At 40.6% G+C, this 23,854-nt stretch overlaps 2 protein-coding genes and 2 long non-coding RNA genes across 5 annotated transcripts; all 4 read left to right on the top strand.

The window, feature by feature from the left end:
- The first annotated feature begins 1,053 nt into the window (after window positions 1-1,053).
- On the top strand, window positions 1,054-3,104 carry LOC311058294. Its single transcript, XR_014602042.1, has 3 exons — window positions 1,054-1,161; window positions 2,776-2,932; window positions 3,038-3,104. It is a non-coding gene; the product is annotated as an uncharacterized lncRNA (long non-coding RNA).
- Window positions 3,105-4,026: 922 nt separating this feature from the next.
- LOC311058216 (uncharacterized protein) lies at window positions 4,027-5,216 on the top strand. 2 transcript variants are annotated; one of them, XM_084075581.1, is made up of 5 exons: window positions 4,027-4,186; window positions 4,513-4,587; window positions 4,780-4,827; window positions 4,967-5,063; window positions 5,202-5,216. In XM_084075581.1, exons 1-4 carry the CDS (start codon window positions 4,083-4,085, stop codon window positions 5,058-5,060), a joined length of 321 nt encoding a protein of 106 aa, XP_083931707.1. In that variant the 5' UTR covers window positions 4,027-4,082; the 3' UTR covers window positions 5,061-5,063; window positions 5,202-5,216. The 2 variants fall into 2 exon arrangements, with proteins under 2 accessions (XP_083931707.1, XP_083931706.1); XM_084075580.1 differs by lacking the exon at window positions 5,202-5,216 and having other exon boundaries at window positions 4,967-5,149.
- A 1-nt stretch (window position 5,217) lies between these two features.
- Window positions 5,218-6,146, top strand: LOC311058218. Its single transcript, XR_014602034.1, has 3 exons — window positions 5,218-5,330; window positions 5,634-5,725; window positions 5,952-6,146. It is a non-coding gene; the product is annotated as an uncharacterized lncRNA (long non-coding RNA).
- Window positions 6,147-21,615: 15,469 nt separating this feature from the next.
- On the top strand, window positions 21,616-23,561 carry LOC311058870 (uncharacterized protein). The gene is made up of 3 exons (XM_084076394.1): window positions 21,616-22,078; window positions 22,572-22,907; window positions 23,340-23,561. The coding sequence occupies exons 1-2, from the start codon at window positions 21,639-21,641 to the stop codon at window positions 22,768-22,770; spliced, it is 639 nt and encodes a 212-aa protein (XP_083932520.1). The 5' UTR covers window positions 21,616-21,638; the 3' UTR covers window positions 22,771-22,907; window positions 23,340-23,561.
- Window positions 23,562-23,854: the final 293 nt, after the last annotated feature.

The following is a 23,854-nucleotide window of genomic DNA, read 5'->3' on the forward strand; positions in this document are numbered from 1 at the left end:
GGCACTTCCTGTTTTCCGAGAAAAATAAAACGTAAATATTTGGAATCAGTGTCATCATATTTGTCTAAAACCAGAGTCTCGAAGAAAAATACAATTTCTAAAAATTGAACAAGAGTTGACCTTTGCAGTCTTTTCGCTGAACTTTGAGCTTTATCAGTGTCAAAAAAAATCAGGGCTGGTGCCAAAATATCCGGCTTACTCTCAATATGGATGGAGAGAAGTTTTAGATTTTAAAAAAATATCTGGAGCGATTAGTTCCAGATTTTGTGCTAAATTTTGTGACAAAAGTCAACGTCCAATCTTTTTGGTGAGCTTTTGTATTTCCCAAGGTCCTAGAAAATCGAGACCTATTCCATTCAATTCAGCGTCCTTTTCTGAGTCAGAAAAAGTGTTTTTAAATTTAAAAATAAAATATTTTTAAAAAATGTGAGAAAAGATAAACTTTGAACTATTTCAAAAATCTATAACTTCCCTATTAAACAATACTAGACTATTGTGTAACCTATCATTCGACTCAAAATCATCTAAATAAGAGGGTGGAAGGGTCAAAATAAAATAATAATAATAATAATATGTTTGTGAAAAAAGCTTCCAAGTTTATGAAACTTTAACGCTTGTTTAAACCACTTTATAAGGGTCATACAAAATCGAGACCTAGCCTATTCGATTCAGCGTCCTCTTTTGAGTCTGAAAACATGTTTTTTAATTTAAAAAAAATATTTTTGAAAAATGTGAGAAAAGCTTAACTTTGAACTATTTCAAAAATCTATAACTTCTTATTGCAGATCAGCTATTTTCTTTTTTTTCTTCGACCGTTTTTTTAATATAGTTTGTTGATTACTTTTGATGCAGTAATTCTTTTTTTTTTTTTTGGTATTAAAAGGGTTACTTAAATTGTCACTTCACTGTCACTGCCACCTACAGATCCCCCCCAATCAGGTGGGGATCCCCCTGGGGGTCCCGACCCACAGGTTGAGAACCTGACCAGACCTACAGTGCGACATTACGTCATTACGTCACGCAGCTGTTCAAGGCGGAGCTTATCAGTTTTGAACCGGCCGGGCGGGTTCAGCCAGAGAAACGAAACTAACTAACCGTCGGCTAAGCGAACATTTATTTACAAACCAGTTGCTTCCGTGCTTCTACTCTACTAGATAACAGGTAAGATGAATTACTTTATGGAATTAAAGTGTGTTATCCAACTTGTTAGTATCGTAAACGTCGTGCATTTGTCGTGTATTAGCTATGGATCACACGACGCTCGTCCATCACGAGCGTCACGGCCGAACTTCAACCATTTTTTTGCACTTTCTCCATTTACAACCTGTACATCTGCATAAACGTTCAGATTTTAAATATAAAGTGCTCAATCTATGGTCACGGATGTTACAAGTCTATTCGGGCACTCAGCAATACCCGTATCGTCTGTATTGTTCAATAAAAAGCATTTTAATTCGATCGATGGCCATTTTCTCCGTATTTCTGTACGCTTTCAACTACTTGACCCTATCGGTTGGGAGGAGTACTGCACTCTGTTACATTATAACTCTATGACAAAATGGCCACCGATCGGATTAAAATGCTTTTTTTAACAATCCGGAATATACGGGTACTTACACCGACCCGAAGTGGATTGTAACATCCGTGGCCATGGGGTAAGCACTTTATATTTGAAATCTGAACGTTAATGTAGATGTAGGGCATTACATGGAGAACGTGCAAACACCAGGTTGAAGTTTCGTCATGACTGTCATAATACAGGGGGTTATACAGACTCGCGCATGCCCAAACATCACTGATCTACAAGCTCACAGCGACGCATTGTGAGCTTTTAAATCAGTTTTTTGGGGCGTGCAACACAGTCTTAGACATGGCATTAGCATATTCATTTCCATGTGGTGCATGATGTCATTGTTTATTTCAGGTATAAATCAGACCACATCAGTGAGAGCTAATGTTGGCCTCATTTGTTTTGACTGTAATTCATTATTATTATTATTATTATTATTATTATTATTATTACATCTATGAATTTTGTTTTGAACCTACAGTACAAAGTAAAATCATTTAATTTAGGGAAAGAGAGTACAAATGTACCAATGGAATGAATGGATCCTTAAGACCAGGGGTCTTCAACGTTTTCAGGCCATGGACCCCCTAGCTGAGAGAGAGATGAGGCAGGGACCCCTCTATATTGTTTGTTTACTTGGTCTGCTCTTTTTCCCTCTTTGCCAAAAATAGCTGATCTACAAGCTCACAACGCCTTGCAGCGTGAGGCGTTGTTGTGAGCTTGTAGATCTGCTATTTTTGGCTAAAGTTCTCCTCACAAAAGGGATGCTAAGGTTCAATTGGTTAAGGTAAAATAAATAATCATATCACACAAAGATTTGGCGGACCCCCTGTAGTAATTCTGAGGACCCCCTAGGGGTCCCGGACCCCCTGTTGAAGACCCCTGCTTAAGACAGTTAAATTAACATATAATCATATCACACAAAGATTTGGCGGACCCCCTGTAGTAATTCTGACCCCTTGTAGTTATTCTGAGGACCCCCTAGGGGTCCCGGACCCCCTGTTGAAGACCCCGGCTTAAGACAGTTAAATTAACACTAAGTTTAGTCAGCACACTTTTTACTGTTTTTTTCTAATCTCTTTTAAAGCATTGCAAATACGGAGACTATATGGAGGTCATGTTTTAGTTTAACAGTCTATTGTTATGTGGAAAGCAACAGACAAACACTGTTAACATGCAAACCATATATGTCAAATTATCTTTAGGTGAAGTTCTCACAGCTACACAATGGATGCTGAGCATTGAGGTCGGTCGTTGTGGCTCCACAGATCAACTTCCTGGCTGGAATGGCAGTTTTCCAGTTATTACAACTTTGGTGTACCAGGAGGAGCACGCCTGTTACACACTGGAATTCATTCAAAGGTAACTTTCTGCTTGAAGTAGAACCATCATGTGTAACTCGAAAGATGTGCTCTCTTGTAGAACAGCTGTGAGTGCACCTTTTCCATATGTGTTTTGTGATTTCAGATGTTTCGTTGGGATCAACCCATTGGCGCAATTTGGCGGTGGCACCAAACAACAAAGCTGCTCAGCCAGAAAAGCCATCTTCTAACTGTCCACACACCTTTCCTCATCACCTGTCTCACATGACAACTGTCCCCAATTCTCAGCCCTGTAGATACCTGACCTTCTCTGCTTGTCTTCCCACCTACACCTCATAATCAGCTTTCAATACTTATATTGTTCTTTTTTGTGCCCTTCCAGATTGTCATGTCACTGATTTCCAACCATGAGTTCCTCACCCCGGTGGATGCCTGCTGGTTTAGACATCCTGCCTGAATGGACTTTTGACATCTGCCATCTCCTTAACGGACTTGTTTGCCGTGTGAGTTTTATGCCTCAAGAGTCTACCTCCATGTTTTGGTTCCACGCCCTTTTTCTCTTTTTTTGTTTTGGTTTATTTTCAGATATTTTTTTCTAATGTTAGATTTCATGTCTCTCCAGCCTTCTGCTCAATGGTCTGCACCACAGCTAGCAAGCCCTAAGGCCATCACACCAGTCCATACCCAGGGCTTATGTCCACAGACTCCTGACACGGTACAATGTTCTTTTCAATACTATGTAAGGTCTTTACTTAACCCATTTAGACCTGGGAACGATTCTACAAATGTCTTCTAAATCCTGACAGTTTTCTGAAAAAAACCTGTTTCTATGTCAGTCATTCTCAAACATTTTCATGTCAAGGACCCCCAAGATTATATGTAATTGGCCGCCGACCACCATCTGAAAATATGTTGTTCCAGGGACCCCCCTGAAGCAAAGATTTCAGTTAAAAACGCTCTGAAAAAATATATCCAAAGATTTGCACTACATTTTCACATTTTTTCAAAAAGTGCCACGCTATGAGATTGTAGATCTGCTATTTTTCAATAGCTAAAGTATAACATAATGCTTAAAACACCAAAAGGGGTCCCGTACAAAATGGGTTAAAGATAAAAATGTCGTAAGTGTTGGTTAGTTAATCTACAATTGGCTGTAGATTTTCAATTTGACAGACTACAAACTACCGCTAATGTTATTTTGCTATGTCTCCAGCTTTATGATCCGTTTTCAAGTGGGGCTAGCCCTTGGGCCACACCGGTCTTTCCCCAGGCCCTCTGCCCAGCTCTTGACACGGTAAAATGTTTTCAATACATTTAATGTCTACATTTAAGTTGTGACTTTGTAACATTTCAGATATACTGTAAGTGTTGGTTCACTAGTAGTAAGAGACCACACCTTCTGCTCAAATTTAACAGTATCGCAGGGCAAAGCTGTGGATGAAAAGGTTTGTTGGGGAGGAGGGGGGAATTCATTTGAGTCAACTGATCTCGGGTGTATTTATACTGTGGTGAATGTTATGTGATGAACACAACACTCCATTGAACACAACTTCATTTAGTAAATGTATTTGTACTGATCTTTGACAGACTACAAACTAATGTCATTTTTCTGTCTCTCAGCCTTATGACCCATTTAACTATGGTCTACAGCCATGCCCTCCGGCCTCTACACAGGCCTGTCGACCTGTTGAAGAGGTATGTTTTCTTTAGATTGAATTTATTTGTGACTTGTATTACATTCCACATTGCTTTTGATTGGTCTATCTAAAATCCACAATGCATTGCATAAAGGCATAGCTATTTTTTAAAGATCTTTGACAGACTACAAACTAAGGTTACTTTTCTATGTCTCTGCAACCTTGTGATACCTTTTACCCCGATCTACAGCCATACCCTCCAGCCTCTTCTACACAGGCCTGCCGACCTGTTGATGAGGTATGTCTTTCTTAACCCATTTAGACCTACAAGCTCGGAGCACAGCACTCGGTGCTGCGCTATGAGCTTGTATAGTAGCCTATAGTTTTGATGATTTTTGACCAAGTACAATTAAGGGCCTTTTCTCTTTTCTGCACAGCCGTATGCAGCTACATATATGGACTTGGATCAGTGGAACCAAGAAACACCCAGTGTACTGCAACCTCCATCTCCGTCCAGTGATGCTCCAGTAGAAGGTGTGGTTCCTCAGCTAAGTGTCAGCAGACTTGGCACTGTTGTCCTTCAAATTCAGGATTCATAGATGAGTTTTGCATTCTACTTTTTTTTTTTTTTACTTTTCTTTACAGTTTTTGACGTGCTTTCAATCTTTCCAGGTCAACCAAATCCATTGGACCAGAGCATACCAGAGGGTCAAGGGTGGCAGCCTTGCGACTCTTGTCGGTTTGAGGTGGAGAAGCTCCAGCTCCAGTTGAGGAGGATAACCACTGTGCTCTCCAGTATCAGTAAGTTTTATTGCCTGTAATGTTGCAGTTTTCAGTTGTCTGCTAATGTCTTTGTCTCACTTGAAACTTTACTTTATCCTGTACCTCTTTTGTGAGTTCTCTGACATGACTGGAAAACTTTGGTATCCCAAAATATCCCTAAATTTTCTGTTTACTGAAGAGCAGGGGAGATCGACCCCTGCTACTGAACAAATACTCATCAATGACTGCTATCAGAATAGACTGTAGAGCTATATAGAGTACTCAATCTTATTGTTTTACAAATACACTCAGTAGACTCAGATTTTTTTGTCTTTTTTCTAGGCTCTGAGCAACTAGACGCACTGAAGGGCTTTATCACCCTGGTGACCTAGAGTCTGGAGTGTCCAGTCTCGGGCAGCAGGAGCTATATCCAGGTATGGATGTTTACGTTTGCCATACATTTCACACTGAACCTGACGTTCTTGGTAGCGAGTGATCCGTGTTGTGAGCTGCAACTAGATAGTGAAGTTTTCAGAAGGTCACAGTTGTCTGTTTTCATGGTGCACTGAGCGCAGAAAGGGGTCAATGTAGCTGAGCCTTACAAGTGCAAAACTGATGTCTTAAAATGCAGTTGGTTAATTGCTCGCTCTCTATTCACAGGCTGTGGACAGTTGATTTCCTCTGTGCAGCTGGCAGCCATACACCAGCGTGCCAGGAAGGACTGCAAGAGGCTATTCCACGCGTTGTTCGAGGTGTTCTTCACCCATGAGGAGTGCCGCAATGCCGTCATATGCGGAAAGCATGGTGTCATCCCAGAGGGGAAGAACAAACTGGATGAGGCGAAGAGGGATGCACTGTTCAGTAAGTATTTGTCACACCACTAGTTCCTCAGAGTAGTGTTATAGATGCCTGATGGCCAGTCAGTGGAGTTGGTAACCACTTATAGATATCTTGGGACCATAATCGACAATCGTCTGAAATTCGATTCCAATACTGAAATTGTTTGCAAGAAAGGCCAGCAGTGCCTTTTCTGTTTAAGGAAGTTAGCCAGGTTTCAGGTAAACAAATCAATGATATAGAGCCTTCATTGAATCTGTCATATACTTTGCTGCTATTTGCTGGTATGATAATCTAGGTATTAGACAGAAAAATGCCCTTAAAGGAGAATTCCATACTAAAAGGCTTTCTTACCTTTCTTTGTAGTTGTTAAGTACACACCAAAGAGGTCCAGGTGTTATTTTGTGCAAAAGCTCCTTATTGGCCTTATTTCCCCTACCATGAGCCCTAAATGAATTGCATTGAATGGGGCTATGGGGTGTTGTGCTAATTCGCTTATTTCTTTTGCTCAAAATTATTATTATTTTTGTATATATCCTCTTTTCATAATGTAAATAATATCCCAAGCGGCACACTTTACTACTTATTTCGATGGAAATAAGCGAATTAGCACAACACCCCATAGCCCCATTCAATTCCCATTCCATTCAATACAATTCATTGAGGGCCTATGGTAGGGGAAATAGGCAATAAGGAGTTTTTGCTTAAACACCTGGACCTCTTTGGTGGGGACGTAACAACTACAAAGAAAGGTAAGAAAGCATTCTAGCATGGAATTCTCCTTTTAAGGGGGCTAGAAAGATTGTTGGGGGTATCTTGTGACAATATACACATGTCTGTCTTACTGTATTGTGTTTTAGGGCGTTTATTATCTGCTGTGAAAGGCCCAGCTTGGGACATATAAATATACTTGATCCTTGACAAATCTTGGTTTTGTAAATTATATTCTCAATTTATGATGTCACCAATACATTATCATTGGGCAATTTGGCTGCCTTTGTGCAGTAAAAAAAATGCATGTTCCAACATGTTGCGCTGGTGGGACGTACAGTACACTCTGAACCAGGTTGGCCTCGTCTGTGGCTATGCTGTGCTGTGTCTGTAGAGTACGTCATATAGTCTTTAAAATGTATATATTTAACCGGGGGAAACCCATGTTGACTGACTTGTGTCATGTCATCTTCTCTGTCTGCAGACTACGCCTTGCGGTGTTCCTCTCTGGCATCATGGACCAATGGTTTCAGTGAAGACTGAAGAGGGCTTGAAGAAAGCCATGACCAACAAGTGCCGGAGCCGTGCTGCAAAGGACTATGTACTCCCCAGTGTTTTTGGCAGCAGATTTTAGTTTTAGTCATTAGTCTCTTGAATAGTTTTCACTTAGTTTAGTCACCTGGAATGTTTTAGTGTTAGTCTAGTTTTAGTCAACTAAATGTCATAATATTTTAGTCGACTAAATCTACAGTTGATTTAGTTGACTAAAAATGTATTTTGTCGGCGTATGCCGTCGTAATGACTGTTTTTACACTTGCTGAAAATAGCCAATCTACAAGCTCACAACACGTTGCACCGCGACACGTGAGCTTGTAGATCTGCAATTTTCAGCATGCAACTAATTGTAAGATGACATATACTAGATCGCTTGTCCACTAGTCCCTTCCTAACATTTTAGTCTAGTTATTTGTTGACGAAATTGTCAGTATATTTAGTCATCATAGCTTTTTTTTAGTTTCCATTTAGTTTGTCAGTGGAAAAAGGTAGAACATTTTTCGTCTTAGTTTTAGTCTCCCCACTCCCAGTATACCTAAGTTTCAACTTTTATGTAAATTGATGCCAATACATTTTTGTTTTTGTACATATAAATATATGTTAAAGCTGCCTGCTGTTTGTGGATACTTCAATAAATGTGTTTTTGCCACAATTAATGCTGTTTTTTAAATATTTATTAGCATGTTCACTCATTTATACCTCAGTGAGAAATGGGAAATTAAATCTCAATTATTGCTAATGTATGTCTCAATGAGAAGCTAAAGAGACTTAACAAAGCCAATAGGGAGATCTCACCTATGCCTCATTTATCACTCAAATACAGCTCTTAATGTATCTCGCCTATGTCTCATGTATCTCTCAAATACAGCTCTTAATGTATCTCGCCTATGTCTCATTTATCTCCCAAATACAGCTCTTATTGTATCTTGTCTATTCCTCATGTATCTCTCAAATACAGCTCTAATGTATATACCCCTGTCTCCCCCTATGTCTCGCTTACGGATCCTAGTATTCAAGTTAGGAGCCATAAAAAGACATAGGTGATCTTTAAGTGATCTTCAAATGAGAAATAAAAGCTGGTTGCTCAAGAGAAGCATCTGAGATTAAAATGAGAAGCAGATTTTTCCTCTGGGTAACATTTAACTGTTTTTCTGACTATCTATATGTACATGTCATCCCTTTTTTGTAGGTCCCGTATATCCATCTCCCCCAAAGATGTACAAGAAGACAAAGCAGTTGACTACAGCGGCCACAATGGGTGATTTGAAACAATAGATACATAATTTAGATAAAGTTAATGTGTTGCACCCCTCAAAAAATAACAATCTCATGTGTTGCCAATACGGCCCTAGCCTATTATTTTAGGGAATAATGTTATGTGTATGTTTAATTTGAGTCGAAACCGTGGCAAAGGTTTTTAAAGGTACTCCCAGACCGCACCGAATCGGGGCCGAATCGGTGTCGGGAAGCGTCGTATATAGTCGTCCAGTCGGTTAGGGGTCCGTCGGGGGTCCGTCGGGACCTTTTCGTCCGACCCAGAGCCGACCGGACTTGTTCGGTCGGGTCCTGGCTGGTCGGCCAGTCTGGTGATGAAGCGGGGGGAGGGAGGGGGGTGAAGGCTCTGTAGAGCACCCTGATTGGCTGTTTAGCTTGTTTGGTCAGACAAATCAGAGCACGAGTAGAGAAACGGAAGTGAGCCAACGACAGAGAATAAAGACGACACAGGGAGTTGCTATGGTCATGTGTCTAGCATGTCGTTCAAGTGGACTGAGGAGACAGAGGAGACGTTTGTGGAGCTGGTGGAGGAGAGGAGGCCGTTGTATGATGTTGCAGACTCTTCATACTCGAACAAAATAGTGAAGTCGAGGCTCTGGAGGGAGATCGAGGCAGAACTTAACCTCACAGGTAAGCTGTCTATTTGCCGTTTTGTTTATCCAGTGCTACTGTGGCTAATAGCTACGAAGAGTATTAAAGCTACGAAGCTATGCTAAGCTAAGCTACGAACGTATTTATTTATGTTTTCAATCTACAAGAGTTGTATGGTAGATCCCCCATGGACAACTGGACTTTCTGCACTATGCCCCTCAGATACTCCAAACGTAATGTAAACAAGAAGTAAACAAGGGTGAAAAAATGGCGTTCGGCCACAGACGGCATTAAAACACTTCTTTATTGAAAGATATGGATTATTACATTAAACTACTACCGCGTAGAAGTAGTTAACATTTGGGGCTTTGGGGTAAGCACCTTACTTTCAATTTGTACACGTTTGGAGTATCTGAGGGGCATATACGAGGGTTGTATACTAACAGCTACTCTAGCATCATTGGCTAGCTGAGTAGCCGCTCACCATCTTTAGCTAAGTTTGACAGATGGGTCCACATATACGGCCATGTACATTTTTGTCAATGATAAATTTTAGGGCGTACGTGGGTATTGTCAGGATATAGGGCTTATATTATGTGGGTAGTTGCTTTCATTGCTAATTAACTAATTCTCACTAGACTTGTAACAGGTGTGCTCAAGAGATCAAACATTTAGAGACTCAAGCTATCATGAGCTTTCTTATATCATTGTGACAGCTTTACAAATATAGGGTCATAAAAATCTTTTGAAAATGGCAGATCTACAAGCTCACAATGTGTGGCATTGTGAGCTTGTAGATCTGCTATCTTCAAATGGCAAATGTATATAGGGCTGACTTGGTTATGTATGTTGTCTAATTATAATCAAATCACTTATTTTTCTTTCAGAAAAAGAGCTTAAAAATAAGTGGGAGTCCCTGCGCACCCACTATTTGCGGTACAAGAAGCTCGCTCCATCAGGTGAAGACTGAGACTTACCTAGACTTGTTTTACTTGACCACAATGTTGTTAACAATGTGATTTAAACAGATAAATGACTTGTCAATTTAATTAGGGAGTGGTGCAGCCCCCGTGACGGGGAGGCAGCGGTGGATCTTAAACAGGCTGCAGTTTCTTGAGGCCCACACCAGAAGAATGCAGAGTGTGTCCAACCTGAGCTCGCAGGTAACTGAGCTATAATTCTTGATTAATTTATTTTATAGAACCCCTGTGTGTAGGAAAGGGCTTTTAAATCCCCAACAATGTACTGCATATAATGTGCATGTCAAATGTATTTTTCTTATAGGAATCGACTGCAGATGCAGCAGGGAGCAACTACAGGCTGAGGGCAGATGGCTTCACGGCTGCTGAGAGTGCAAACCCGTTTCCAACCAGCACGCCTCGAGTAGACCAGACTTCCGATGCAGACAGTTTCGCAGCTGCAGAGCGCGACAACAACAGGTTCCTGACAAGCACACCTCGAGCGAGGCAGAGGCCCAGTAGTGTCCCCCCAGAGGACACTACCCTCCTCTCTGAAGTACCCACTGCCCAGAGTCGGGAGCCAAGAACTAACACTCGTCGTCGGAGGCGCCGGGTTCAGGAGGACCCGGATGACTCGTCCGAAGCTTCAGAGCTGCCCAACTTGCTCAGGGCCATCACATCGACCATCAGTTCGATTAAAGAAAATTACCCTATTGCAAACTATTGCACTGCACTTGCAGACCGAATGAGGGAGCTTAGTCCACTGGATTTGTGTGTCCTGCGAAACCACATTGACCAACAAGTGAACATGTTAATGATAGCTGCCGCTCGTGCTAGCCTGCTTGACACTCAATCAGCTCATGCCAACCAGCCGAACACTCAATCAGTTCATGCCAGCCAGCCAGACACTCAATCAGCTCTTGCCAGCCAGCCAGACACTCAATCAGCTCTTGCCAGCCAGCCAGACACTCAATCTGAGTACCAGCCAGTGTACACAAACTTGTGGTGAACACATGGCAATTTTAGCTATATAGATGTTGTGTTTTTCTTACTAGAGGTGTTTGTTTCTTACTAGATGTGTTATTATTTATTAGATGTGTTGTTGTGTTCTTTACTTCAAAGTATGCCGTTCTTTCTACTTTTGATACTTGAAGTACATTATGATACCAATACTTTTGTACTTTTACTCAAGTACATTTTGAATTCCAGACTTTTACTTGTAACAGAATATTTCTACATGTCTCATCTGTTTAAGAAAGTAGGTAGCTGGTATATTGCACTTTTACCTTAGCGCTAGGTATATTCTCAGTTGCTTGTTTTAGGCAAGAGTCAGGAACCTGTTGTCGCTCTCTGGAGCTGCGAAACTGTCTGCATCGGAAGTCTGGTCTACTGTACACTCTCTGCAGCCGTGAAGCCATCTGCTTCCACTATTGCCTACCTATGTTGATTGCACTTATGATATAACACTTTATTGTCAGTTCACACTGTAATTTGTCTTGCGACCCAGGAGCCATGTATGCAGTAAATGCAAGTTACAATGAATTGAAAGTCTCTTTGAATAAAAGCGTATGCTAAATGACCGTAATATCCATTGCAGTATTGATTATTTTACCTATGCCATTAATGAAAGACTGGCTTGCAATCATATTTTTTTTTATATAAATGGACCCTTGCAAGTTTGTAACTCTGTACACTTGGACCCATTTGTATGTCTTTATGATTAACCCTTGATTAAGTTTGAGAACCACTGAGCTAGATATTGGATTAAGACTGAGTCTACAAATGTCCTAGTTTTCTAAATGTTTTATTTTTCAAATATTTCTCAAACATAGCATATCTACAAGCCAATGCTGCACCATGAGCTATGTCACTATGGATTTGTTTGCTGAAAATATCTACAATATTAGTGTTGCTTTCATTTACCCATAGTGACTTCCCATATATAGCTACACTGGGTTAACAGATATGTGCTATATATGTATATATATATATATATATATATATATATATATATATATATATATATATATATATATATATATATATATATATATATATATATATATATATAGTAAGACACTATGGCTTTGTTTGCTGTTTGACTCATGTTGTCCAGGGGAAGACCAAGATGTAATACTGTATAAAGGCACTTTAACATTACCAGGAGTAAGTTGTTTTGAGCTTTTGGAAATATTGTACTATGTTCAGTTCCTAAAATAAATGGCACTTAAAGTTTACCACTCTTGATTTGTTTTACATTATGTTCCTCCCTCTGACAGTATCTTGTTGAACTTGAAATCGGAAAGTGTAATTTAAAACAGCCATGCATCCTTCATATTTTACCCAACCCAGGGCTCAAGTGTTTAAAAGGAAATAATGAACAGGGGTATGATGCAAAGGTTTATTTTGTTTCACACAGTAATGGCACAAAGTCAACAGCAAAGTAATTCAAAATCAGTACTGGGAGGACAACGTAAATCTTGTCCCACTGAAAAGTCATTGCACACATGTTGAGAAATCACACAAGGAACTAAATCTTGTCCCACTGAAAAGTCATTGCACACATGTTGAGAAATCACACAAGGAACTAAATCTTGTCCCACTGAAACCGCACCGCCCCGACATCAGAATTGAAATAATGGCATAGGTCCTCTCTGTGCCGCTTGGCGTGTGCTTGTGCATTGTTGTTGTGTGGCATCCCGGCCTGTCGTAGGCTAGGGTCTTGTCTCCATCTTCCAGGGACAGTGACGTGATTGGGACCTTCACAATCCACTATTCCATCCATGTACAGGTTACCGCCCTCAGTGCGCAGGAAGTTGTGCAGAGCGCAACAAGCCAGAACAACAGCCTCAACTTTTGCAGTGTCCTGAATGAGCATGGTTGTGAGAAGGACCTGAAAACGGTTAGCAAGGATGCCAAAAGCATTTTCGACCACCCTCCGAGTGCGTGACAGCCTGTAGTTGAAGACACGCTTCTCAGTAGTTAGCCTGCGTTCCGGATACGGCTTCATGATGTACTCCTTCAGGGGAAATGCTGCATCTGCCACGATGGTGTAAGGAGCAAGTTGGTCAGATGCAGGGAGAGGTGCAGGTGCAGGGATGTGGCATGTCCTCCTCTCCAAGGCATCGTGAAGTGTGCATCCGGCAAACACTCCACCATCTGAAATCCTCCCATTGCAACCCACATCAACATACAGGAATCTGTAATCACTGTCCACCAGTGCCATCAGCACTATGGAAAATGTGTGCTTGTAGTTGAAGAATGTAGAACCACTTCTGGGTGGGGCGCGAATGGTGACATGTTTACCATCTAGAGCACCTAGGCAGTTTGGGAAGTTCCACTGAGCCTGGAATCCATCAGCTACTTTCTGCCACTCTTCCACGGTGTCAGGGCACTGTGAATGCAGAAAACAATAGTTAATATAAGTGGCTAACGTATATTTAGTAATACAAATCTAAACAGTAACTAAAGTTTTCAAATAAGTGTAGTGGCGTAAAAGTACAATATTGTCATCAGAGATGTAGTGGAGTAGAAGTGAAATGAAAAAATATATATATATTGATATTGGGTTCACAGCCCATAGGAAGCAACTATGGCCTCCTGTAAACGTAAACAAAGATTCCTAAACCATTATCAAATGCCTATGGTAATGTTAATTACTGTTGATAATATCATGCCTGATCAAAGCTTACTCCAGTAGCTACATGCTTTGACGTTTAGAATTTTACTGTAATTGTTATGTCTCCTGTACTATGCATTGATAGTTATATCACCACTTTTTACAGCCAGCCCAGGGAGGGACTACTACAGATGAAAAAAAGCTTATAGCATTTGGATCAAATAATTACTTTTTTTTTTTACCTTTAGGTATTTCTCCTTTAGAACCTGGTAGATTGCTCCACAAGTTTCAGGAATTATCTCGGCAACTGTTGATAATCCTACTCGGAACTGGTATGTAAGGCTCTGGAAGGACTCCCCTGTAAATGTGAACACACATAATTTGCTTGTTAGTAGGCGCAGACAATAAATAATAATACATGAAAACTCCTGGTAAGGGCTGACATACAAAAAGACAACAGTAACTGCAGATGGTAAAAAAAATAAGAAAAGGCGTTGGTTGCTTACCTGTTGCCAAGTAGCGCAGGGTGATCATGAGCCGCTCTGGTACTGAGATGCAGTCACGGTAATTTGTGTTTTTCCTGCGGATTAACGGAGCGACTAGCTCGGTCAATCTATGGAACTGCTCGGGAAAAAGCCTGGAAAAGTTCTTAAAATCGGATGGTTCGTTATTTTCAAGCTCTTGGCAGAGGTTCGGGAAAGTCCCTTGTGCTTGTTTCCGCAGAATCCACGACCTCACCCATTTCTTTTTTGTATGCTTCGTCTTTTGTTTTTTCCCTTTCGCCAGCCTCTGATGTAGGAGCACGCCTAGATAAGCCAAAGACATCACCCGTTGCAGTTTTAAACTAGATACCATTTTCTCAACTCTCAATTCCTACACTCGTACACTGTGATCAACTCCAAAGCAAAGCAGTACTGCGTGTATTTACGTCTCGTCTACGATAGAAGTACTACTGCCATGGGTGGGCTGGCTTGTTGTTGTTGTGGTCACTGGTCAGCAGGTTAGCTTCCGGTCCCCTGAGTTCCTGCGGACTGCTGCCACCTACTGGTTTGGAGAATTATTGCATGTTATCTGAGCGACGCATGCGCTGTGACAATGTGAAAATGCTCCGTCGGCCGATTGCTTGGGGTGCTTTTGTGCACAACTTTTGCCAACCGACTACCACTCTGTTGCAGTCTGAAGTAGTCTGAAATAGTCGTAAGGAGTCTGTTTGGTCTGTGAGGGCCTTAAGCTTTTTGGCTAATGTGAGCAATTTCCTTTTCTTTTCCTTTTTTAGAGCCAGTGCCACATAAAATGGCAAAGGCCAATAACGGTGCCACCACATCCACCACCACAGGTATTTGTCAATGTATTGCGAGTTGAACTTGTTGAAACCTTCTGGATGTTTTTGACTAATGTGAGGCATTTACTTTTTTTTATTTTAAGGGCCAGTGCCACGCCGCCACATCCACCACTGCAGGTAATTGTCAATGTATTGCGAGTTGAACAAAGACAACAATGGGTTTTTTAATAGCTATGTCCCACCCCCCACTTGTCCGATAATATTATTCACCTTTCCTTAAGTTTGGCCTCTTGCAAATGAATACAGATTATGATTAGATCAGAGTTTGCATCCATTTTTAGACTTGTGTCACGTGATCATTCTTGTTACAGGTTCAAAGAAATGACAAGGGAGAGGGAAAAAACGCGCTCTTATTCCATGTGAGTTTGTCCATATTTAGAATTTTTGTTTTGTTGATTTTTAACCATTTGAACCTAAATTGCGGCAATTCTGGGGGAACGGTCTCCTAAAATGAATAATCTATAAGCTCAAATCAACATTTGTTGTGAGCTTGTACATCTGATATTGTTGACTAAAAGAAAGACCGACCGGTTCAAATACAGTGAACTTAAGTAGTCCTCTCTATAACAAGAAGATTTAATTATTTTTTAAATATGAAGCAATGAATATGTATCAACCGGTAACTAAATCTATATATTCTTTTAGGCCCAGAATATCTACTCTGAGGATCTCTTTGCAACACCAGGTATGCCAACAAGATAAGAGGCCTTAAATATTTAAAAAGAAATGTGTTTAATAAAATCTAATTGCTGTGATGGTCTTCATTAAAACCCATGACTGTCACGGTGCGAGACAGGTGAAGACCCAGAAGCAGAACAATGCAGGCAGGAAGGTCTAATGCAAGTTTTTATTCTGATTTGAAACTGGACTGGACCAGAACATCATGTCATAACATTTATGATCTGGCATGGGCATACTCACAAACACAGGGCTTAAATAGACACAAGACTAACAAGACACAGGTGAACTCAATAACAAATCAACACAGGGATTGGCTGGGGCACAACAGGACACAGGTGGAGAACATAACTAATCGGAGGGAGGTGAGACAAGACAGGAAACACCAACTAGGCTAAACAGGAAACACTAGGACATCACTACATAATAAAAGTACAAGGAGAACAATAGGAACGATACTACATAATAAGATTCAGAGACACAGATCCTGAAAATGACATGTACATATGTAATGAGTTTATTCTTCTTTCAGCACCTCAAACACCTATTTCCCCACAAAGCTCTGAGACCTGTGTTGAGACACCATCATGTAAGACTATTTTCAAATGTAAACTCGTATGACTGTCAATAATTTATTATTGTCAAAATTATCTTTTTATTTTCCATTTTATTTGCAACTCAGAGACACACAGATCTCAGGTTAGTTTGATTGTTTGATTGATCATTTTTATGTAGTGGGTATCCTCATTTTAGTTCATTTCAACAATATACTGTACATGTGGCCTAATTATCCTCCTCAGATGAATCTACACCCACAGGCAAAACAGTGTTGACCAGAAACCTGACCCCTTTGCACACATCAACACCAGGTATACCAACATGATGCATTAATTTGTTTTGATTTAGGTCAAAAATATGATGCCCAACAATGACAAATATATATTGTTAACCCATTTAGATCTGAGGCCCATTGTAAAAACGCCTCCTAAATCATGTCCAATGTCTTCTGAAAAACTTCAAATATTTATTCAAAAATTACAACAAATGTATGTTGATACATACTTACTGTACATAGAAACAAGAACCCCAAAAGGGGTTCCCGTCCTGAAAGGTGTAGTTACAAATAGGGGTTTCCTATTTCCCTAATATAAATTGCAGCCTGTATAATTACTAATGTCAAAACATACCCCTTATAGATTAGTCTTTCTTATGTTTTCTGCCTAGGTTGTGACAAAACTCCCATCAGACATAGGAGGAGTGCACAAGGTACCTACATAGAATGATTAATATAATACATTTATGTCATTTTTTTTAAGCTTTTCGCTTTATGTTGATCTGCCTGCATTATCGTTAGGACTACTATGCTACTACTGCTAGGTCCTCAAGAAGAAATAAGTATAGCATTTTCAAAACGTTGAGCTGCAAAGTGCTGGTTATTATTATTTTTTATTTAAACATTTGATAGGAAATGTTTAAAATGTAAGCATAGATCACTGATGGTAAGTAATAAAAGTAATTTCAATGCCCGAGACGAAGGCAGGAATCCGCAAGGTATACTTTTATAAGAATATCAGTGGTCACAATGGTGATGATATGTATCAATTTTTTTTTTTCTTTTTTTCTTAATACCACCTCCCAACAGTGAATCGTGGCAAGGCGCCGCTCCGTACCAGAAGCAGGACTCCTGAAGGTACATATGAATTTAGTCTACCGTTTATTACAGTGCTGAGTGTTTTAGTATGATGTGCAATTAACTTTTCTCCCCCCCACCCCCCCAACAGAGTATTGTAGACAGGCGAGTCCCGTACAGACTAGATCCAGGACTCCACAAGGTACAATGTTGTTGATTATAGCAGTGATCATAATGGCTAATGTAAATAAGATTTTTAACTGTATCCCCCTCACACCCAAACAGTGAATCCTGGAAGAACTCCAGTCCGACATACAGGGAGAACTACAAAAGGTACTTTTTGAGGATAGCAGAGATGACGAGGGTGATTCTGAAAGTCAAATGTGTTGTGGTGTCTTTCACCACAACAGCATATCTTCATACATCCAGTTTCTAGAAATACCATGATTCCACAAGTTAAATTTTACTAGTATTAAAGGTAGGGTAAGTGATATTTTTTGGTTAAAACAAAAAGTATTTTGTTAAAAGTTTAAAATACTATATTCTGATAGTAATCATTGCTATAGAGTGTTTTTTCAGTAACAGATGTCTCCCTGTCGCTCCAGCTCTTTAATAAACAGAAAATACATTTTTCGGTAGGTGTCAAAATCTCAGCCAATCAGGAGAAAGTACCCATTTTTAAGCTTAATTTGTATAGTGGTCCAGTTATAATTTTGTCTGCTCATTTCTTAGTGTCATCACTTCCAATTTCACTTGTTTAATCTGTATCCTGATTGAGTTCTCTGTCCTGGTTGGATAAAATTGGAAATGAAACTGAAACTGAAACGAAAATGCATTTTCTGTTTAATAAAGAGGTGGAGAGACAAGGACACTCCTAATACTGAACACAAACACTCTATAGCAATGAGTACTATCAGAATATAGAGCTATTTAACACTTATTTTAACTAAAGCAAATCACTTTCCCTACCTTTAACAGAAATCGAAATATGTTCAAGCTGTCAAATGTTTTATTTTTCTATTATCAAACAGATCCTCACTCCACTTACCCGGGTTGAAAAAAATGTCCTGAGGACCCAGACATCTCAAGGTATTGTATCGATGGTAAAGAGGAGATGTCATTGAAAACATTTAATTTAGATGTGTAATATTGTCTTCTGCCCCCCAAACAGCGAGTCGTGGCATCAGTCAATCCAGAGCCAGGACTCCACAAAGTAGATTTAGATTGACTAGAGCTGTGATCACATCTGTGATGGTGTTATTAAGGCTTGTAATTGACTTTTTCCCCAGTGGATCGTAGGCGTACTGCACGGACCCCAAGCAGTGCCAGGACTCCTCAAGGTACAATTATATTTCAGCAGTGATATAAATAGTTATAGTTGTAATTTCCTTTTATACCACCCCCACAAGGAGTACTAGTCGTACTCCAAGTCAACAAAGGACAACACAAGGTTAATTTGTAGTCTAGGTCTGCAGACTCCTCTAGGTACATTTCGGATGACTATATAGCAGTCATCCTCTATGTTGATGTTGGAAGAATGACATGTAATTGCCTTGTTTTTCATCAACAAGAAACCGTATAAAGAGTCCCAGAATTCCAAAAGGTACATTTTTATCAACTTGGGCAGTGGTCTTACTGTGGCAGAGTTTTTTTGGGGGAGAGATATGAGGATGTTGAACTTCTCTTAAAAAACAAGTAATAATGTTATGTTATCGACACAAGCCAAAGAAAGCCTCACATAACTGAAATCACAGGCCACCTTACATGGTGATGAGTTTTTGGATATTTTGGTATGTAAATAGTTATATTTGTAACCACTGTGCCTACACAATAATTGGGGAATTGAGCAATCTCTTTCAACAGGCAAGAAGAAGGAGTACACTTATCCAATGTCAGAGAAAAGTAAGAATGGAAGTATTTTAACGGTGCCGGAAATTAGCTGCTAACACACAGACAGGACGGACACACACACACACACGGACGGACACACACACGGACGGAGGGAGGGTAAAACATACTCTCTCGCCATGCCTTCGGCCTGGCGGAGACAACAAACGATGAATGTGTTGGTATAAGTATCATTTTGAAATTCATATTTTGTCGTGGATTTTTTTCGTAGCCGAATTAATTGTGTCGTGTTTAGTCTAGGATTGTGTTCTTGAATGATGTGTTTATGGCACTGGCGTGCGGTGTTGCCTGGGTCAGAGCCATCATTCAATAACTTAGGGTGGGGGTGTTATGCTTGCATATATGCACTTCTCAGCCTAGAGAGCTTAGTAGTATTATTTTGTTCATTAATGATGTTTTGTTCTCTTTAGTGTCTACACTGCCTTGCTGCTGCTGGTCTAGACACTCATCTGTCACTCACCTGAGGTTGCCCCTCCCTGTCTCAGCTGTGTGTCATTCCTGATTAGGACCCAGGCTATAAGACGAGCTGTTGCCAGCTCCCATGATCTCCCCAGCACCCCAGCAGAGCACATGTGTTACTTGAACCCTTTGTAGTTTTGAATTTCTTTATTGTCTCCGCCAGGCCGAAGACATGGCGAGAGAGTATGTTTTACCCTCCGTCCGTCTGTCCGTGTGTGTGTCCGTGTCAGCAGCAGCAGCAAGGCAGTGTAGACACTAAAGAGAACAAAACATCATTAATAAACAAATACTACTACTAAGCTCTCTAGGCTGAGAAGTGCATATATGCAAGCATATAACACCCCCACCCTAAGTTATTGAATGATGGCTCTGACCCAGGCAACACCGCACGCCAGTGCCATAAACACATCATTCAAGAACACAATCCTAGACTAAACACGACACAATTAATTCGACTACAAAAAAAATCCACGACAAAATATGAATTTCAAAATTATACTTATACCAACACATTCATCGTTTGTTGTCTCCGCCAGGCCAAAGGCATGGCGAGAGAGTATGTTTTACCCTCCGTCCGTCCGTCCGTCCGTCCGTGTGTGTGTGTGTTCGTGTCCGTCCCGTCTCCGGCACCGTTGGCCCAGTCGCTCCGAAACTGTGCACACACACTCCCTGGCTGCCAATTCAGAACCTAGCACTTAGAAGTGATCTAGTATAAGCATAGAGTTTAAAAATAAGAGTATAAGCCATTTAAAAAGACATACATCATAAATGGATTCTTTTTTAAATACATTTGTCTCATTAAAAAAAATGGCACTTAGAAGTGTTCAAGTACAGTATGCGCCATTTAAAAGACATACATCGTAAATGTATTTTTAAAATAGATGTATGTCTTTTAAAAAACATAAAAAAATGCACAATCTTATTTTGAAGGCAACCGGGAACCTTATTTCTGCTAGCTCGAAAACCGGATGTACTATTTCTGCTCACGGAACGGAGCTGTGCTCACACAGGTTTAAAATCTGCTTCCTGATTCCCAACAACAACAACAACTTGCCCGGTGCGAAGCAGCCAATGAGGGGACGAGCTACGTGACCACGTGACAGAACGAGCTCATACAAGCCTGGGCAAATAAGATAACATGCGCGCGCGCACATACACCTATGACATACACACACAACTGATGCGCTGATAATGAACTTACTCTATGACTCAAAACCCATTTATAGTGCAAACAAAGTGACCTACTGTAGGCTACTGTACAGATATCACAAGGTTAAGACATCAATGATGCAATATGAATGACACTTGAAAACAATTAACATACTGTGTAGTGGTGGGACAAGTACTTAAATATTTTACTTAAAGGGATATTTCACTTTCAAACATATTTTGGGTCATTTCCGTGTGTACTCTGGCCTTAATGAACACCCCAGACAGTTTTTAAGTTGCTATGTTTAGTATTTAGATATTTTAGATTTATTGAAAAAGTGCTGCGCGGCCCCGCCCCCTTCCCCATTGGAACCCATTCATCTTCAAACTCCACGTTAGACTTATTTTTAAAACACGTCCATGAAACTCTTGTTAGATATAATCCTTCTAATGCGTGAGGGGGCCGTCATTTTTCGAGAACTTATTTCATTACGTTAATATTTAACGATATTTGTTTACTTTTTAGGAAGTAGTCCCGGTCAGTTACGTGTGTCGCATATCACCGCGCGTATGCCGGGGAATATAAACATACGTCATACTCCTTGTGCTAAGCTGCTAGCGAGCGACCCTGAACATGTCTTATGGTGAAGACTTTAGTTTTGACTTTGGCATTGTTGTTCCCTATCGTTTTGAGCCGGAATACACAGAGGAAGAGATGGCTAATCGTGCGAGAGCGAGTCAGATGCGCGACGACGAGGACGAAGCACCTCAGCCTGTTCCCAGGGCTGGACAGGACTATTGGTGTGGTTGTGGAAAATGCATGCCTATGCCAACGGAGAAAGAGTCCCTCTGCTGTCAAGAATGGGATCGGCTGATTCCCATATTGGAAGAAATTGAGCGAGCAGCACAGCCACAGACAGATGAAGAAAATGATGTGACATCATGTGTGACAGACCACCACAACTTCTCGTCTGTCACCAACGCTGGAGTCTTGGAGACTCTCTTCAGTATGCCACGGATCAACTGGAAACTACATTCCACACCAGCTGGTCCAAACGGGACCCTCTCACAAGTGTAAGTGTTGGCTCTATCTATGGCAATTCAATATTATTCATATTGGTTATAAAGACCGTGTGTAGAGTGGAATATGCTGCATTGTTTTTTTTGTATAGACCATTGACAGGTCACACTACATTTGTTTATAGTGTAGTGACAAAGGCATTACATTGTAATGTCAGTGAATATAATTGAAATTATGCCATCAACGTTTATAGCAGTCATATGGTCAAATCCCTTAGGCTACATGTTGCAAAGTCTTTTATATATTGTGGACAGCCTCTAAATAAGCAACTATGGATAATTTCACAAAGCTGAATAAGATATGCCTACTGCATAAAGCCTATAAATGTGTTAATTTCAGCTACAATACTCCCAGCTTTGTGAAATTCATCTTTTTACCCTTGGTTTAATTGGTTACCACATATCCAGAACCAATGTCCATTTGAAATGTCTAATAGGTGACGTAAAATGACCCCTTTTATTTTGTGACCTCCTGTTTTGTCTCTAGTCAGTACAGGCTGGCGGCCTACAGGTTTTCTCTGGAGTGGATTCTGAAGGGAAAACGTCTGGGTCGTGGAAATCGACGGGTCCTCCCATCGTGTCTTGTGGCAGCGGTTCGCTCCAAGTTCCCGTCGCCAGATGGAACCTATGTTGGATTCAAGGAAGTTGAGGATGCTCATGACTTATTGGAGGAATTGGAGGAATAAATCATCATAAGAGAACATTGTGTGCATTGTTTTTTTATTAATACATGTAACACTTGAAATGTACTAGGCCTTTTTCTTAACCTTCTTCCCCATCTAAAATATGGGTCGTGGACAGGGGGTCCAGGACCCCTAGGGCAGTGGTTCTCAAACTTTTCCATGTCAAGGATCCCCAAATTCACACTTATTACCCCACGGACTCCCATTTGAAAAGATAAGCCGAAGACCCCCATAAGAGAAGGTTTTTACGGCTCTCTAGCAGTGATTCTCAACCATTTTAATTTCAAGGACCCCCAGTTTGACATGCATTAGGCTACGGACCCCCATTTAATGGCATTTATACCTCTGGGACCCCAATTCATATTGTAAAATCAATGTTAATTTAACTGAGTGTGTACAAATGGAACCAAATGGACCCGTCAGGGTCCATTTGGTTCCATGTGTACACTCAGAGTTACAGACTCATAAGGGTCCATTTGGTTCCTGTCCATTTAGCTGGGGACCCCCTGGAACCCCCTCAAGTACCCCTGGGGGTCCCCGGACCCCAATTTGAGAACCACTGCCCTAGGGAGTCCTCAGAGTTACAATATATTTCTGTGATAAGAACCGTTTTCAAACACTTGAAGCCTAACATATATATTCCGGAGGAAACATTCTGCTCACACAAAGATCAGGCCAAGTACAAAGCTAAAGGTCAATTTTAGTAAGGAAACAAAAACTTGAATTATCACAACAGTATCATGTAATTATTATGGTACGTATCATGTCAGCTTCATGGTCAATATTATGGTCAGTAGAATCATGTCAGTGTCATAGTCTGTATCAAGGTCAGTATCATGTCATTATAATGGACAGTACCATGTCAGAATGAGCAATGAGATATATAACCAAAAAGTTGAATGAGCAACACAATCTTATACAGTATGTACAGTAGTAGGGTTCCCTGCTTAATCTGTCTCTCAGCAAACGGGTCCTTGGCCTGAAAAACACTGAAAACCCCTCATGTACATGAAATCTCTTCGCCAAAACTAGCCGATCTACAAGTTCACTGTGAGCATTGTGAGCTTGTAGGTCGGCTATTTTTGGC

The sequence above is a fragment of the Gymnoscopelus microlampas genome, assembly GCF_963454915.1.
Source record: "Gymnoscopelus microlampas genome assembly, chromosome: 13".
Classification (NCBI taxonomy): domain Eukaryota; kingdom Metazoa; phylum Chordata; class Actinopteri; order Myctophiformes; family Myctophidae; genus Gymnoscopelus; species Gymnoscopelus microlampas.

Bases quoted from the DNA above. Each gene is read 5' to 3' on its own strand.
- LOC311058216 (XM_084075581.1), top strand. From the start codon at position 4,083: ATGTTATTTTGCTATGTCTCCAGCTTTATGATCCGTTTTCAAGTGGGG. The intron at 4,187-4,512 runs GTAAAATGTTTT...TCTGTCTCTCAG, and splicing joins TCTGCCCAGCTCTTGACACG to CCTTATGACCCATTTAACTA. The intron at 4,588-4,779 runs GTATGTTTTCTT...CCCGATCTACAG, and splicing joins CCTGTCGACCTGTTGAAGAG to CCATACCCTCCAGCCTCTTC.
- LOC311058870 (XM_084076394.1), top strand. From the start codon at position 21,639: ATGTCTTATGGTGAAGACTTTAGTTTTGACTTTGGCATTGTTGTTCCC. The intron at 22,079-22,571 runs GTAAGTGTTGGC...TTTTGTCTCTAG, and splicing joins AACGGGACCCTCTCACAAGT to TCAGTACAGGCTGGCGGCCT.